The sequence below is a fragment of the Crotalus tigris genome, unplaced genomic scaffold (assembly GCF_016545835.1).
Source record: "Crotalus tigris isolate CLP2741 ecotype Arizona unplaced genomic scaffold, ASM1654583v1 scf7180000024391.5723578, whole genome shotgun sequence".
Taxonomy (NCBI): Eukaryota; Metazoa; Chordata; class Lepidosauria; order Squamata; family Viperidae; genus Crotalus; species Crotalus tigris.
In genome coordinates this window covers 982,696-1,000,689 of record NW_024100561.1, presented here as the reverse complement: position 1 = coordinate 1,000,689, position 17,994 = coordinate 982,696, and the positions used below count along the sequence as shown (strand labels likewise).

Here is a 17,994-nt window from a genome sequence, read left to right as displayed (position 1 = left end):
CTCCCTAATCTGGAAAACACTGAGAGAATTTGGTCATTAGGGAGCAATCTCTTTATTTGTTCTTTCCAGTATGTAGGAGCATAGAAGAGTAGGAAGAGAATGGCATGATAGTGTCACTGAATTAAAATATTAAACCTATCAAGAGAATCTTCAGAAAGAAAAGGCAAAATAAAGTGCCAGAATGAAGAGGAAATGTTTCTTTTCACATTTTTTTAAGCTGCTGCTTTTTTAGAAGTATTTCATAATTTTTATTTCTCAAGATTGCTGCTTCAAGAAATACTGCAACGTGAAGCTCTATATACCTTACAGTTTTTCATAACTTTTTTTTGTGTGTGACATTCTTGATTAAACTAAAATTTGAAGTTTTGCTTTGAGTCCAGTTTTTGTAATGAGCAATAGACTTCCTATTTTATTTATTTGAAATCATTAACTACAGGTAATTCCTGAGTTACGACAGTTCACTTAGTGCCCATTGGAAATTACGCAATAAGCGCCCCATTGTTTACGACACAATCACAAAATTATAAATGTTGCAGCACCACGGCAGTCGTTCGCCCTTATGAATGACCACAGAGACAAATTCACCCTACCTATTGCCCCCACAATTGCTTTCCTTCTCCCATCTTTCTGCTCCGGATCACTTACCTTGTGAAGCTGTCTCATTTATGCTGCAGTTTCTTTGACGATTTCTCTTCCAGCATCTAATTGGCTTGCAAATGCTTTTCATGTGCCAAGAGTGAATTGTTCTGGGCGCTATGATCTCACGGGATTTCAGGCCGCAAGATCACAGTGCCCTGAAGCTTCCAGTCTCCACGTAAAAAGTTTGAAATCACACTGCCTCAAAGTGTCCTGTCGGCTTGCAAATGCTTTTCACGCCAAGAGTGAAATGCTTTGGGCTGTCTGATCTTCCAGTCTCTGCACAAAAAGTTTGCAAGTCAACGTGATTCTTTGAGGCAGTGAAATCGCACTGCCTCAAAGAGTCGCGTCGATTTGCAAACTTTTTGTGTGGAGACTGGAAGCTTCTGGGCGCTATGATATTGCAGGACTTCAGGCCACAAGATCACAGCGACCAGGACATTTCACTCTCGGCATGCAAAAAGCATTTGCAAGCTGATAGGACGCTTTGAGGCAGCACCATTTTGCTGCCTCAGAGAGTCCTGTCAGCTTGCAAACTTTTTACACAGAGACTGGAAGCTTCTGGGTGCCATGATCTTGCGGCCTGAGTGAGATCATGGTGCCCAGAACATTTCACTCTCACTTCGTGAAAAGCATTTGCAAGTCAGTTGGATGCTGGAAGAGAAATCAACGAAGAAACAGTGGCAGAGAGGAGACAGATCCTCACAAGGTAAATGACCCAGCACAGCAGGATGGTGGGGAAGCAGTTGCATGTGTCTCAGTGCGCCAGAGGAAGCCTTGGGTGGTCTTAAGCGGATGGCCTGTTCCATCACTAGATCCCCCATGGCCTTCCCCATCCTGAGATACCTTATGTGCGACCCGCGCATTCAATTAGCAAATAAAAATGGAGTGATCTCGTTCAAGGTACGTGATTCACTCCAACGAATCCTCGAGTTACAAATGGAATTGGCAGGCTCCATTGCATTCATAACTCGAGGACTACCTGTATTATATTAATAGATAATCATTCACAAATGAAGTTTCTAATTTTAAACTCTAAATCTGGTCCCATAGAAACTGCAAGAACACATGCCCTTTTACAGATGAATAATACGAATCAAGAATCTCTGGTTATGGTCAGGGCCACAAACTAACAGTCTGATGATCACTAGAATATGGTCATTATTGAAACATCTGCAAATAGAAAGAAAATTACAATGCGTGTCAAATCAGATGAAACCTTTAAAAATGTTTATCAATCATTCCGTTTTCAGTTGGTGAGCTCTTTGTCACAACTACCCATGACAGAATTATTCCATATATAAAAATCACATTTAACTGTCATTTGGAATAGTTTCCAGCTCCTTAGTTTATTCCAAACTCTTTGGAACTTCGAGGAGGAATATTCCCTCATAACAAGGAAGGATGCTATTAAATCATAATAATAGCAAGTAAAGATTTGTTGTTTGGCTTCATTTGAGATTTGCAGGAGCAATGTGCTCCTTCAGAATAGAGAATTCAGATGTTCCAGATGTCATTCAGTATGGAACATGAGCAGCTGAGGAGGAATATAGATGTTAAATAATAAAATGTATCGTAATTCACGTATGGGTTCAGAGATATGGAACTGTAAGACAAACAAGTAAAGCAGAATTAATGGATTGCAAACTTCAAACCAGTTAATATACAAAGACCACCACAAGAATGTTCATTATAGGAATTGAGGTTGCTCTTAAAATAAAAGACTTGAATCCTTCTGATTTCAGGGCTCAAGTTTCTTGTATAAAAGTGATATCATATTTCTTGATTTCAGTTCAGAGTGGAGATGTTTGTGTGAAACACCAACCAGCAATGTTTTCAAGTTTAATACTTTAAAGTATGGGCTTTTATTTCAGCTCTGTTCAATTATAAAATTGTTTATTGTAAGAATATAAACAGCTGCATAAAATGGATATAATACAAATTAAAAAAATCATCTGAGACTTAATCACAGATACTTTTTGTTCAGTAAATAGTTACCCCAAGGAATTAGCTACACTTAAAATCATTGCCCAATTCATGCACAAAGCAAACATTGATGGTATGGCTCAGTCTTCTCCAAACTTCATCAAAATATTATATCTCACCAATGCAGAGCAAGCACACAAAGAAGAGTCACTGTTTTCCACCCATGAACCGAGAACACCGTCGAATCATCCACGAACTTGCTCAGGTTTACGGCATTGAGAGTGTGAGCTATGATAACGAACCAAAGCGCAATGTTGTTATCAGTGCGGTGAAGTATGTTGTTCTGTTTTCTTGTTATAAATGGCAAATTTACTATCTTCCAATAAATGATGTAATTTTTATGTTCTGTTTTTGAACCAATTTGATTTTACGTTCATATTGTGCAAACATTTTAAGTATTCTTTGTGTGCGAGGAATTTAATATATTTGTGTTTAGGAAAGATGTATTCCCATGATCACTTCTTCATTGAAAATGTCCTTGATTAAATAGTTTCTCTTTATATACAGGAACATTGTAATAATTTGATTAAAATATAATTTGAAACAAAATAATAATCCACATAAATATCATGAATTACATAGGGTCATTCCCCTGAGTCTCTGTAGTCCAAAGATGCGCGGGGGGGGGGGGGTTTAAGAAAAGCCGGTTTATATACCTCAACATATATGATGTTTGTCACTAATACTCCTATATGGCATGAGTGTATTTTTTTAACTCCTAGCAAATTGGGTGATTTAATGAAAGCATTAATCTAACCTGAAAATCTATTTACTCCAGAGAGCTATTAAAAAATGCTTATCTCCATATCTACAAAATTCCTGTAATTCAAAATAGGAGTCACAGTAATTCAATAAGAAGGGTAGTTTAGGGCAGTGATGGCGAACCTTTTAGAGACCAAGTGCACTGGCCCTGCTCCACCCCCTGCCCCACCCCTGCTCTGCCCCTACCCCACCTGCCCGCAGGGCCACTCACCGCCTCCAGAGCCCACCGCAGATCGCCCAGGCAGCCCAGCAGCGCCATGGTGACCACACCCTCTGCCCACGCCCCACATCATCAACTGTGCGGGATGAGGCATGAGGGCAGAGTCTTGTCTACGCTGCCTGGCTGCCATGTCCTTGACTGCACTGCTCCATGTGGGCCAAGCTTGGGAGCGACTCTCCTCCAGGGGGGCTGCTGGTGAGGGAGTTGTGGGGGGAGGTGAGGCTGGGGCAATGGCACGTGTGTCCAAAGAGAGGGCTCCGAGTGCCGCCTCTGGCATGCGTGCCATAGGTTTGCCACCATTGGTTTAGGGCATCATATAACAAAGCTCTTTAATAGTAAGGTTTTCTTTCTGTAGATAAGGGAGACATGGTGGCTCAGTGGTTAGGATGCTAAGTCTTAGACTGAAAAGTTTATAGCTCCGGAGTTCGAGACCCAAGCACTGCGAGACGGAGTGAGCTCCCAACATTTGTCCCAGCTCCTACCCATCTAGCAGTTCGAAAGCATACAAATGCAAGTAGATGAATAGGTACTGCATATAAACATGCAGAAAGTAACTGTTTCATGTTTTTTTTAATCTGTAGAGGGAAATCAGTTTGTCCAACAGTTACTCTGACATCAGTACTTACGAAGGAGAAACAGACCAGGCCTCCCCCACCTATTCCTCATCACAAACAATCAGAAAAGTAAGTATCATTTCTTTTAAATATCTGGGTTGATGTAATATATTTTTAGTGATAGTTTATCTGAGATTAGGCATAAATGTATTCATTGGTAACCTGCCTAGTAGGTATCCACTTCATTCCAATAAGAATGAAAAGAGATGACCACAATGCTAGTGTAAAAAGTGTTTTTCCCACAGATTTTTTTATCATCAATCATTTGAGATTAAATTTGAAACTTTATTATAGCTAAGCTGGCATAGTAAAAAGCCAAGTTTGAACCAGAAGATGAGAATTAAGAATCAAGCTGTATTTTCATCATAAGAATTTTCATCAAAAGAAATTTAGAATTTCATAGTATGTTGTATTTTAATTGTTGTTATGGTTATCATTTAAATTTGTATAATATATAAGTGGAAGAGCCTCAGAATTCTCAAAGTTAATTAAAAGGCAAAACAGAAAGTTGGAAGGATCTATTTCTCAAAGCAGAAAACTTGAAGAAAGTTCATTGTGGTATCTTCTTTTCACCTTATCCTCACATTTATTTTGATCAGATATTTCTGTAATACAAAGGATGGCTTTCCTTCTTTTGTGGATGTCATTTTGAAAAGAGGAGGCAAACCAGTGGTGATGGGGGTGATAAATGGTGGAACGAAAGGAATAATGAAAAGCTACATGAATGAATGAAAACAAAAGAAGTGGATAATGGGACTTCCGGTTCCAGATCGCGGCTCTGGCGGTCGCCAGTTTCCTTTCTCCGGTAGACCCTTAACAGGGTAGAAAGTTGCCCTGGAGGGGCAACTACCGATGAGAAGGACTCCTAACTATCTCCCAGTGAAAAGCTGGGAATTATTTTCCTACTTTGAGAGAGCGGTGTCTGTTTATTGGGGAAAAAGAGCTCTGGAAACAAAGAAAAAATAATTAATTTTTACTGACTATTTTTATTTTTGAATACTCTGGGGTCCTGAAAAAATTCCTACTATAGAACTTTATTACTCTACTCTTTATTACTCTATCTATTTATTAAGCTGGAGAATATTGTTTTTTTTTTTTTTTTACTTTCCTAACTGGATAAAACTGTATTGGAATCTGGAAAAAAGATTTAACAGACTACTGGGAACATCTTGTGGTGAAAGCTGACACTGCAATTGTATTTCCTCTTTGATTTTGAGGCTGGGTTTGACTTTCAAATTATTATAAAAGGGAAAAGATAAAGGATTTGAAACAGCTGGGTGGTGAAACTGTCTACTAGAAACTGTGGAGGTGGATATTGGCTGATTGTTAGTAAACAGAGCCTCCACTAAAAGACTAAAAGATTATTTCAACACTGAAATGGAGGAATTTTACCCACAGCTTAACTATAAGCTTATATTGGAAAAAATCTTGGAGATTACGGAGCAAATGAACTCTAGGATGAATACCAAAGATGATATTCCAGAACTACAGATTGAACCTCAAATTTTAACTGATCAACTTATTGGCCAAGGAATAATAGAGGAGGAACTGATCAACTTCAAAGAGGCCTATATGCAACAACACACACAATTTAATGAGATGGAGGAACCTCACCCACAACTTAACTATAAACTTATACTGGAAAAAAATTTTGAAGCTACTGAGCAAGTGAATTCCAGAATAAAAGCCCTTGCCCCAAAACTTCAAACAGATTTCCAGACGCCAGTTGACTACTCCATAAGTCAAAAAACAACAGAAGAGGAACAAATCAACACAGAAGAGGACATTACACAATCCTACGTACAACTCATTGAGAACTTTGACGACCAAAGAATGACTTTAATTAAAATACTTGTAATGCCAAAAGCAACAGGAAATGATTTGCAAACACGAGGTATTGAAAACTGTGATAACGTGGATAACCAACTAGTAACCACAACATTGAATAAAACTGATTATACTACTCAAACGATACTGGAAGAAGGAGAAGAGAAGTACGACCAGATTGAACTGTTGATAAACACTCCTAATCAAACACTGAGATTTAATGATATAGAGACTCTTTTATGGAAACCTGTTTGGCACAAAAAAAAAAGCCAGAGTTAGATTCAAAAATGAGACAAAAAAATTTATTTAATGGATTAAAAAGGGTTTTAGAGATTTTGACTGATTTAATACTAACAGATGAATTATTGACTAGATTATAGTTTGGAATTGTAATAAGTACTGTATTTTCCGGTGTATAAGACGACTTTCTAAACTCTGAAAATCTTCTCAAATGTCAGGGGTCGTCTTATACGCAGGAATATACGGGTAGCTGTTCTCTGAATTTAAAACCAATCTGCCCCCTAGTGGCCAGCCCTATTTTTTTTTTTACAGAAATAAGCACTAGAGGACAAAGCTTTCTAGCAGCAAAGGAGCTCCTATTGTGCTCATCTATAAACAGAAATTCAATATTGTACTATATTTTCTGGCGTATAAGATGACTTTCTAAACCCTGAAAATCTCAAAAGTTGGGGGTCGTTTTATACGCCCAGTCGCCTTATACACCGGAATATACGGTAAAAGGTTTTAAATAAAGAGTTATTAGGATAAGAAATAGAACATATATGTGAAATATAGTAAGAAGGTATCTTTTGGAACAATATGTTTGTTTTAGGTATGATAATTACTTTGATGGGATTTAAATTTTACTTAATGGGTCAAAAAAGCTTTTTAGAGATATGGATTGATTTATAGAATATATATCTGAAATAGAGTAAGAATGTATTTTTTTGGAGTAATATTTTTATTTTAGGTATGATAATCACTTTGCAATGGAAGAAAATGGATTGTGATAAAGGAAGACGGCATTAATAAATGAGTTTTTAGAATAAGAAATATTCTGAAGGCCAAACAAAAGAAAGTGTTGTTGCATTAAGTCCCGGAAAAAGAAAATCATAATTGTATTTTTCTTACCCACAAACTTTTTACTAAATTCTTTTCATCTTTTGCTTTAACTTTCAGACCTGGGAATAGCAGCACAGAGAGACGGTTCAAAGAAGAGACAGTTATTGACTATTTTGATGTACAAGACTGATGAGATTAACCTGGAATTATGCTGTTGAAAATTGGAAGTGAAGCTACAAATGTGTTCAGGATCATTTTTGTCAAAATATATTGTTTTATATATTTGAAGTTCATCATGCACACAGCAGAGGAAAAAAATGGTTCATCATTTTTATGTAAGGCAAGATAGAATATTATAACCATTTGTGATTGAATAATTTAAATGGGATCAGGTCACAATGATATATGTGCATCTACAGTCAGCTTCTCATGTAAGCCATTGAATGGTTAGTCAATGGTATGTAAGGAATTCCTGGTGCAACGTAGATTCCCATCTTTGTCGTTTGTGGATCTCAAGGATCAGGAGTAGTACCAGTAAGCATGACCTATTCTTCCTCTCTTGAAGGCATAAATATGTGAGGGAAAAACGTTAAAAAGGAACTAGTATAAAATTTTTCAGCAGACACATAACAGTGATTATTAATAAAGTATGTGAGAAGTCTGATTATATTTGTAAATTTAGATAAACTGCTAAAACACTAAAGTTAAAATCACAATATACACAAAATAGTCCTATAAGTGTTTCAGATTCATGATGTTAGTAACAATAGAATTGTTGATCTAAGAAAATGGCACAGTTTATTTCTAAACTTTGATGGCCTTTTTCATCACTCTTTCTTTTAAATGCTAGATCCTTTCAGATTGTGACTGTACAGTAAGGAATTAATTTTGTGGCTCTTCTAATATGACTACAATTCCTAGCAGCTCAAGGCAGCATACTCAGCAGTAAAGGAAGTACTGGAGAGCCATAGATTTTCTATCCCTTGTATGGTTAGGAGAATATTCATTTTGTAAATTTATACATTCAGAGTGAGAATTTGGTGGGGTTTTTTTTCTTCAGTTAACAGTAGCATATATGATTATGTTGGACTATGGTGATAATGCTACTTTGTTTAAATTAGCAATTCTTAGCATATAAAGAAATTATGGGCAATTATGAATGAAGCAGTAGTGGAAGGTTGTCAACAACATTTTGTTTCTGGAGAGCTTTCAATTTCCTTAATATCTTCTCTGTTTAATCATCCCTGTGTGGGAAACTTCTGATGTCAAAAGTGTGTTATCAGGCTGCCACCTTGGTGTGGAAGAATGTTATATGAAAGGTAAGTTAGTTACCTTGATTTTATAAATTGTTAGCCTGTTTTCCACAAAATATCTGTGACATCTTACTGCATGTAGGATATCCTGACTTTTTCTGGATTATAGCTTGTGTTCATTAATACTTTGCAAATATATTAATTTCTGGTTTATTTCTCAATGAAGATTTGTTTATTTATTTAGCATATGGCATTCAAAGAGGAACATGAATAAGCATTTTTATAGCTTGAAAATTGTAACATGAGAAATTGTCATATCTTAAATTTAGGAATATGCTTGAATTTAATTCAACAGAGATGGTGAATTAAATAATATGGCATGTATTTACACCTATTATAATGAATTCTTGTTACTTCCTTATATATATTTAGGTAGCCCATGACAAAGTACAAACTAGCATTCTCATAAATATTAATAATCAAAGAAATGATAGAACATTATTGTTAGGTAGAAACCTATTGGCAACATAACTAAAATTTGAGCATTTTTCTGTTTCCAAATACCCAAAACATGATCTATTCCATTTCAATACCAATATACTGAAGTTGTGCTAGTATCATTCCAGTAAATGAGTTGATTTCCTGCACTATAGGGGACTGTGTATAGACAGATTATATTCAATTTGTTGATGAGTTACCACATTTGCTAGAGAGCTTATAGGCATAGGCAAAAGAGCTGCTAAGTATATGTGAAGTTTGAATAAAACTAAAGAAGAATGTACAACAGATCTATTGGAATGTATATAAATGTGGAAACCCAATGCTTATCAAGTAAGCTACAATATAAACCAATTGTATCTTTACAGAGGAAGGATGTAGACGCACATTTCTATTCATTGTTTGTTCTAGAAAGAATTGTTTATCTGCATAAACTGATAGGCACATGGTACTAACTTAAAAGCAATATTTGTGTATGTGAACTTGTTATAAGAAGTTACATATGCAGAAAAGGTTTATTCATTTTTAGTGCTTAGCACTTTTTATTTATGTGATGTGGTTTCAAAGTGATTGATCCTGCTGTTGCTTGGTGAAAAAGTGCCATGTGAATATTAAGGGATTAAACAGGTATTTATTTTTAGTGGTTTGGCTAAATTGTGATATTTTCATGAAGACCTCTCAGTTTTTTAAATTATATTTTTCATTTATTCATTTCTCATTTAGTTTGTGCAATTATGGTAACTAAGAGGGAGAAGTCTTTAGAACAGGTTTTTGCACACTGTTCTTTCCTAAAATTATGGATGGTGCAACTGAGTTTATATATGCAAATAGTGCAGATAAAATTCAAGAATGTGGCATGCATATATATATATATATATATATATATATATATATATATATATATATACACATATACATATACATACATACATACACACACACACACACACATACATACACACACATACACACACACACACATATATATATATACACATACACACACATATATACATACATACACTCAGACTATTTAATGCTCTGTGTGCTTTGACCTGTATAATCTAACGTGAATATTACAATGGAAATGATTCTTTATGCCATTTCATATAATACAAATGATGAAGTAAAAAAATACCAATATATTATTAATTTTAATACATTATTTCAGTCTTTACATTCACAAATGTGCACATTCTGCTTGCTTTCAATTTCATTGGTGTAATAAATGAATAAATCTGAAATAGAAGTCTGTAATAAAGTACAAATTTTCAGATGGATTTTTTTAAAAATCTACTTTAAAATGCTTGTGAATTGTTAAAAATGAAGGCTGCTGAAACGCTATAGGACAGCGGCTCACAATCTTTTGGGCCCCAGGGACCAGTTCTGTGGATAGAGGCTTTTCCGTGGACCTGAGGAAGCATGATTTCAGGTGCTACCTGCATCCCATGGATGGGGCTTCATTTGTTTGCATGGCCCAGTTTCTGGGATGCTGCAGCCCAGTGCTAGTCCATGGGCCGGGGACCCCTCCTATAGGAAGTCAATTGTGACATTTAAGGGAATATCTTTATAAACTTTAATAGTGAATATCAGATTGTCTTAAACTAAATCAGACATGTTAACTGTTTCTTTTTCTAATGTTTTACAAACATTAGAACATTGTCTTTACAAGACAAATGCTAAGAGTAGTCTAAAGAATCATAAAATTAAATTTCAATATGTAGCTGAGGAAAAATCATTAAATTTCAAATGCATTGTGATGCACTGAGTTTCATCTCAGGAGTTACTTTTGTAGGTTCCTAGGACTTAATCTGAAATAAATAAGGTTTCTCAGATTTCCCCATTTTAGTTTATAGATGTCAACATTTCCTCATCAGATTTCCCAATATTGGAAACAAAGGGTATGATGGGATGGGCAGAATGTTGGCTTATAAGGAAGGATTTTTCTTGATGACAAAGATTACAGAATTCACTAGAGTACTCTCAGTAGGATTGTACGTGGATAGTCCATGTCCTTTAAATATCCTAATAAATTTAGTTGAACCTAAAAGTCTTACTATAGATATCGTAAGTACATACATTAATCCCCTTTTATTAAAAATACAATTTTGCTATATTTATTTTAGAATGTCCAAGGATAGTAATTGTGATTTATAAAACATTTTTAATTCAAAATGTTTTAAATTTCAAAATAAACCATGTGAATTCTAAAACTCTTCCATATATTCTGAAAATGTTCTTTCTCAAAATATCTACTTGAATACAAAACATTTCCTTGAATCCTTTTTAAGTTCAGTATACTTCTGGAATAATTGGAAACTATTTTTAAATTGGGCTAGTATTTTATTGACTGCAGTTGTCAAATTATGTTTGTGTGTGTGTGTGTGTGTGTGTGTGTGTAGATGGATGGATGGATATATGTATAGATACAGATATAGATATACACACCCACATACAAATACACACACACAGACGTAAAACTCTTTATGTTTTTTGTTTGTAACCCTCAGTTGGATGAAACAGTACATCATAGGGGAACAATTTTTTAATTGAGGTACCTCAGATGGGCTAACTTACAAAATGTATCCAAAGTCCTGGATCTATTACTCCTGTGAGATTAAAATTTGGAAAAGTTGTGGCCAGTGCCATGTTGCTATTGTCATGTAATCATTTCCAATGTTCTTGACAGTTTCCCACAAATTAATGGGAAAGTCAGCAGGAAATATAAACTTGATTGTGATAGGCAATAGTCCTTGTCAGCTTCCCACAAAGTGAGTGGGAAAGTCAGCAGGAAGAAGGCCAGCAAGCAGATAGGTGACTCTTGCTCAGTGGAGAAGGAAATGAGGGGGGTTGCATGAGATGTGGCCAAGGTTGGAGAGGGTGTACAGGGTGCACAACAGGAACGATGCTGGTGAGGGAGAGGGTGCCTGAAAGATGGAGCAAGGGAGCAGTGCATGTCATGGAGGGTTCATGAACAGGAAAGTCGAGCAACATAAGACCTTCCCTACTGACTTCCCCATTGAGAACTTCCCACAAACAAAGCCAGTGGGGAAGCCAGCAGGAAGTCAGAAAATGCTCCTGCTCTCGGTGATTTTTTTGCCCATCAGTCATTCTGTTTTTGATTCTCTGCAGATAACAGAATAATAAATTATTATTTTAGTGATCTGAAATTCTTACCACCAAAGATATGACCAGGATGAATTGCTTTCTTTATCACCTTATCACTTTCACCCCAAGAGTTCTTACTATAAGATGTTTTATCAAAACCCACATGATAAGCAACTGTAAAATAAATGAAACAGCAAATACCTTTTAACAGAAGAGAAAATCTTATATCAGTATATTCTGCAATTAAAAAACTAATATGGATGATATCACCAACAAATAAGAATCTTTGAGGAATTCAAAGAGTGAATGAATCATTAATGTCTTGCAGATATTTTCACAGGTGTAGATAGAAAGCACATTTTCTGGTGTATCAGTAGCCAAGAATTCATTTCTTCATTTAGTAGCAATGAATTGGTGGCAAAATAATCTGAATAAATATATAAGGAACAACTGAGGGCATACTCCCATTTATGTTCAGAAGGCCAGAATAATTATACTAATTAGTTGCAAACTAATTATTAGTATTGTGTGCGGTGAAACTACTAAAAAATGCTTGATCCTTATAATCTTGACAAAAAACCTAAAAAAGAGACCACTATTATCTCTACATTGCAAATATGAGAGAAGACTAAGAACAAACAGCTATTCTATAATAATTCATGACTGAGATGCTTGAGGAACTGAAGCTGAACTTGCTGTCTATGCTTGAGGAAAGGAGCTGCAGCCAACCAGGCAGAAAGTCTTCCCACCCTCACATTCCGAAGGCTCATCGCAGCTCATGTTTTTCCCAAAGGGCCGTACAAATTTGCAGCCTCAGAAATTTGAGAGATCGACTCATTCATTCATTCCGTCATTCACTCACAGTTTACTCACAAGCATCCATGCTGCATTTCAGCTGCCTGGCAAATTGAGCCATACTGATATTTTCAGGAATGTGTCAATGTTCAGAGGCAGCCTCTACCCCTTAGCTTACAAGAATGAATGTTAAGGCAGTATGTGTGGTGGGGAGGTTAGGAGAAAAGGAGATAAGAAAGCAGATGAGGAAGCAAAAGGTGACGTCTAGAATTTACTATTCCAGGCAGGCAAGAGGTCAACTACTAGGATCATAATTACGGTAAGTAGCATATCCTGGTTTGATTCCTGCATGGAACTTGGTTTGGGAGATAAGTTGAAGTGTTCAAAAGCAACACTGCTTAAAAGCAGAATTTGGAGCTTGGCCTGGATCTCTGCAGCAACCAGAGAAACAAGAGCAACTACACTGAGGCAGCCCATCACTTCAGCCAGTGCAAGAACTTTTCAAGGGAGACAAAAAGGTGCATGCCAGTTTAAAGCCTGGTAATGTATTAAAGAGCTATATACCAGTCTGCATCAACTTGCAAGGACTAAGGGTAAAGTACACTGAGAGCAACAATCTATTTTTTGGGAAGGTGTGTGACACAATAAAGTATTGTTTGCAGTTATCTGCTATGTATCAAGGCCTTGGAAAACAAAGAATCCTCATAAAATACAATGTGATTTTATAATTCATATTTTTAGGACTATCCATTACTATGAGATGATTTTATTTCCAGAAAAGCATTTCTGCCCTGCTGCACTGGCATATGAATATTTATTTTAAATCAAGTTTATCTATTTTTCATTAAAAAAAACAATAATAACCTGTCATTAGTATTATGGTCTTGCAGATTTCATTTATTTCATTCGGGCAGATGGGCAAATTAAGAATTATTGCTGAATCCATGCCCATCACACATTTCTCGAGCGACCACAGAAAAAGACCAGACCATAGTGTTTCTATTTGACAAAAATTACACACAATTCCAACTTACAATGATCTTAGATTATTCTAATGTTACTTTCTCATCCAAATAAATAATTTCAGTTTCCTTTAAAAAATAATTCTGAAGAGAATGCTGTAGCTTTTGTTTCTATCAGCCTCTATCTCCAATCAATGAAAAAACTATATATTTAACAATATAAATATTTTCCTCATGAATCTCCCAAAACTTTTTTTAAAAAATTACCATTAAAAATAGCTTCGTAATCTTTCTATTTCTGTGATAATGCAGGAGCCAGAACCTGTAAGGTGAGTGAAATGTTTGTGATCCAGAAAAGAGCAATTTGCCACCCAAAGATAAACACTTGGAAAATCATGTTCTGCATAAATACGAATAAAAGACAATTATTTTGAACTGTAGTGAGTTTAGAACATTTATCTCTAAAACATAAATAAGGGGTTGTTCAAGACTGTAAAAGTAGTGTATAAATGTGGGACTGCTGCTATGGAAACCAAAAAGTCATAATGACTCTTATCAGCTCCCTACTGAAGAGGTCATAATTATCTGCCTACTTTCATCTCTTTTATAGTGGGTTGATTATTACTTTTGATTATTTGTTTCTAATGACATGCCAACTCTTCTATTTAATGCATAGTCTTCCTAGACTTCTTTTTTTATGTCATCTCAATTTTTATCCCACTATTATTCAATATAGCTAGAAATATGTCGGTTTCCAAAAGACAGCTGAATAATAAATACTGATATACATACAGCCATCTATCTTTTCCCCATTTCAGAAACCAACTTCTCAAACTTATTAACTGCAGATAGTCCTAAACTTACAATTATAATTGAGACCAGAATTTCCACTACTAAGCAAATTGGTTGTTAAGTGGGTCGTGTCCAATTTTATCACCTTTTTTGCTATGGTTGTTATAAGTAAATTATGGTCATAAGTAACTTCAATTCTATGATAAGTTCAAACGAATACCAATAGCAATATACTTAGATTTATATATTACTTTGTAGTGCTTTACAGTACTCTCTAAGCAGTTTACAGAGTCAGCATATTGTCCCCAACAATTAGAGTCCTCGTTTTATCGACCTCGGAAGGATGGAAGGCTGAGTCAACCTTGAGCAGGTGAGGATCTAACTCCTGGCAATGAGATGAATTAGCCTGCAATACGGCATTCTAACCACTGCATCACCACGGTGTTTATATACATGAATGGTTATAAGTTCAGGTTTACCTGTATTTGTACTGCTTATTCTGTGGAATTTATGAAAATTCTACATGTAATAAGGAAGGAAAAGAAAAAAAATTCAAAATTTTGCTAAGAAATGTTAAGTGCAAGGATTCAGGAAAAAAAAAGCCTTACTTCAAAGGGAAGACTTAAAAGAATTATAAGGAAAAATATACCAAAGATACTTAAAATATACAGCTGCTGAACAAAATGGAAATTAAAGCTTATAGTCCTCTAAAATATAAAAAAAAACTATAACCATTTAACACTGAAGGTCTGAAAGGATATCATTTTTATTTAATAGGAAGGACAGAATGGATTAAATTCTATAGTGATTATGATAACATAGTATTACTATATATTTTAAATAATTTGTATATAAACTCAAGGGAATCATTTTATTAAAATCTTTTGCTTTAACTACTTTGGATTATGTTCTTCCATCTGTCAGTCATATTCCCATGCTATTATACAGTAATTGCTGTGATTTCCCACGTCAATTAAGATTTGAGATAGCATTTTAAATTGGTTCTGGAAACTGGCTCATAAAGCTCGTTTTACACAATTATAATTAAGACCAATTAATTATAAATGTGATCAATTTCTCAGTTTGTAACACCTTTCCCCATTTCTTTTTCCTCAGCATTAACATTTGCCAGTTTACTCATCCAAAACCTACCTGTTGCTGAACTTCATGAATGCGATGTGTATCACTGTTCCTATACAGTGATAACATGTGCATGTTTCTATATGTGTGGTCCTTTCTTTAGATTCTCACTTCATATTATTTACTTGATGTATGTTCCATATGTGCAGTACAGCTGCAACTAGAATTCACAAATCTGAGAACAGAATTATCTAATAATTGCCTCCTGATACATTGAATACATACAGGTGAAACTCGAAAAATTAAAATATCATGCAAAAGTTCATTTATTTCAGTAATGCAACTTAAAAGGTGAAACTAATATATGAGATAGATTCATTACATGCAAAGCAAAATAGTTCAAGCCGTGATGTGTCATAATTGAGATGATTATGGCTTACAGCTCATGAAAACCCCAAATCCACAATCTCAGAAAATCAGAATATTGTGTAAAGGTTCAATATTCTAGGCTCAAAGTGTCCCACTCTAATCAGCTAATTAAGCCATAACACTTGCAAAGGGTTCCTGTGCTAGATTGGCCAGCAAACTCGCCTGACCTGAACCCCATAGAGAATCTATGGGGCATTGCCAAGAGACAGATGAGAGACATGAGACCGAACAATGCAGAAGAGCTGAAGGCTGCTATTGAAGCATCCTGGTCTTCCATAACACCTCAGCAGTGCCACAGGCTGATAGCTTCCATGCCACACCGCATTGAGGCAGTAATTGCTGCAAAAGGGGCCCAAACCAAGTACTGAGTACATATGCATGCTTATATTTTTCAGAGGTCTTATATTGTTCTATGTACAATCCTTGTTTTATTGATTGCATGTAATATTCTAATTTTCTGAGATTGTGGATTTGGGGTTTTCATGAGCTGTAAGCCATAATCAACACAATTATGACAAATCAAGGCTTGAACTATCTTGCTTTGCATGTAATGAGTCTATCTCATATATTAGTTTCACCTTTTAAGTTGCATTACTGAAATAAATGAACTTTTGCACGATATTCTAATTTTTCGAGTTTCACCTGTATTATGTATGTCTCCTGAGATTTCAAGTTATCTTTCCTTTTTTCCCCCCACTATGATCAAACTTACCAGTTATGACACTGAATTTTACACAGGTCAGTAAGTGACAAAGGTTGTATTGAGTTTATAGGTAAGCAGTGAACTTGTTCCTGTCTATAAATAATAGTAACAGTTCATGATAATGGGAAAAAAAAGTAATTGTGAAAATCTCCAAAAGGACATCATTAAGTTTGGTGAATGTCAGCTGGCATATTATGCAGTTCAATTTAAATAAATACAAAGTGAAGTGCAGTACCGCAAAAGACACAAATGTCACACATGCTGTAATGGGACTAAGCAATCTGTAACTAACCAGGAAAAATATCTTATGGTCATTGTACATAGCTCATTGAAGATGCTGATTTAGCATATGGCAGATGAGAAAAAAACAAATTACATGCTTCAAGAAAAAGTGGTTTTTAGAAGAGCATTACAAGCCCAGCTGCTTGTGGACTGTATTTTCTATTAAATAAGGACATTTACTATATAAGCTGGATGACAAAATTCCTTTTAAATAACAGAATAATCAGGCATATAATTGTTGTACTGTATCATTATGAATCAGAAGGAACCAAGATCTGTTTTTTGATGTATTAATATTTGTAGTTTCCCTACAAATCAGTTAGGCCTTAAGCAACTCATGGACATGAAATATGCTGAAATAAATTGTTCTGATGGTTTTTCTCTCTGAACATTTAATAGGACCTTTTCTATACCCTTTAGAGATATGTCAGCCCTTCAAGGCACCTCAGAATAGGAAACCAAAATTCTGAATGTTATACTACTTTTATTATAAGATTATAGTAACGGAATCTTGCAAGTCTAAATATACTTTCCTCTTCCTTGGTTTTACCTTTATGAGAACTAGAGAGGGTTCAGTCTGAGACTTGCATTTTTTTAATCTGCCCAGTATCTTGTTTAGGGCTCTTCTTCCTGTTGCTCGAGTTACGTTTTCTGCACATTACAGGATATATCTTGTAGGTTAAACTATAACAAGCCAAGTTTCATTCCTCAGCTTATTAATCTTTAACTACTTGGCTATGACAGGTATAGTCAACCACTTCCTGGCAGAAATACTAAGCCCAAGCGTGACCAAAAAAAAAACAAAAAAACCCCAAACCATAAAGCTTCACTCAAAGACAGCATTGACTATCAGGGCTTTGGACTGTGCTCAGAGGAATGTAGTAAAATAAAAGTGAGCACCAGCACTGGAGCACTCATAGCAAACTAGCAAAGGGATGTATATGAAAATCAGTCATCACTCCTTTTTCTTTCGGCTTATTAATGA

General features: G+C 35.4%; 1 protein-coding gene across 2 annotated transcripts in view; it reads left to right on the top strand.

Moving 5' to 3' along the window:
• The window catches only part of NFX1 (nuclear transcription factor, X-box binding 1), a 43,948-nt gene extending 34,450 nt beyond the window's left edge, over positions 1-9,498 (top strand). The window contains exons 22-24 of one of the 2 annotated variants that reach the window (XM_039329255.1): positions 2,750-2,845; positions 4,186-4,287; positions 7,225-9,498. In XM_039329255.1, the coding sequence (XP_039185189.1) occupies positions 2,750-2,845; positions 4,186-4,287; positions 7,225-7,236 (210 nt within the window). In that variant the 3' untranslated portion in view covers positions 7,237-9,498. Of the gene's footprint in view, positions 1-2,749; positions 2,896-4,185; positions 4,288-7,224 lie in introns of both variants that reach the window. The other variant, XM_039329254.1, reaches the window with a different exon arrangement.
• The last annotated feature ends 8,496 nt before the right edge of the window (positions 9,499-17,994 follow it).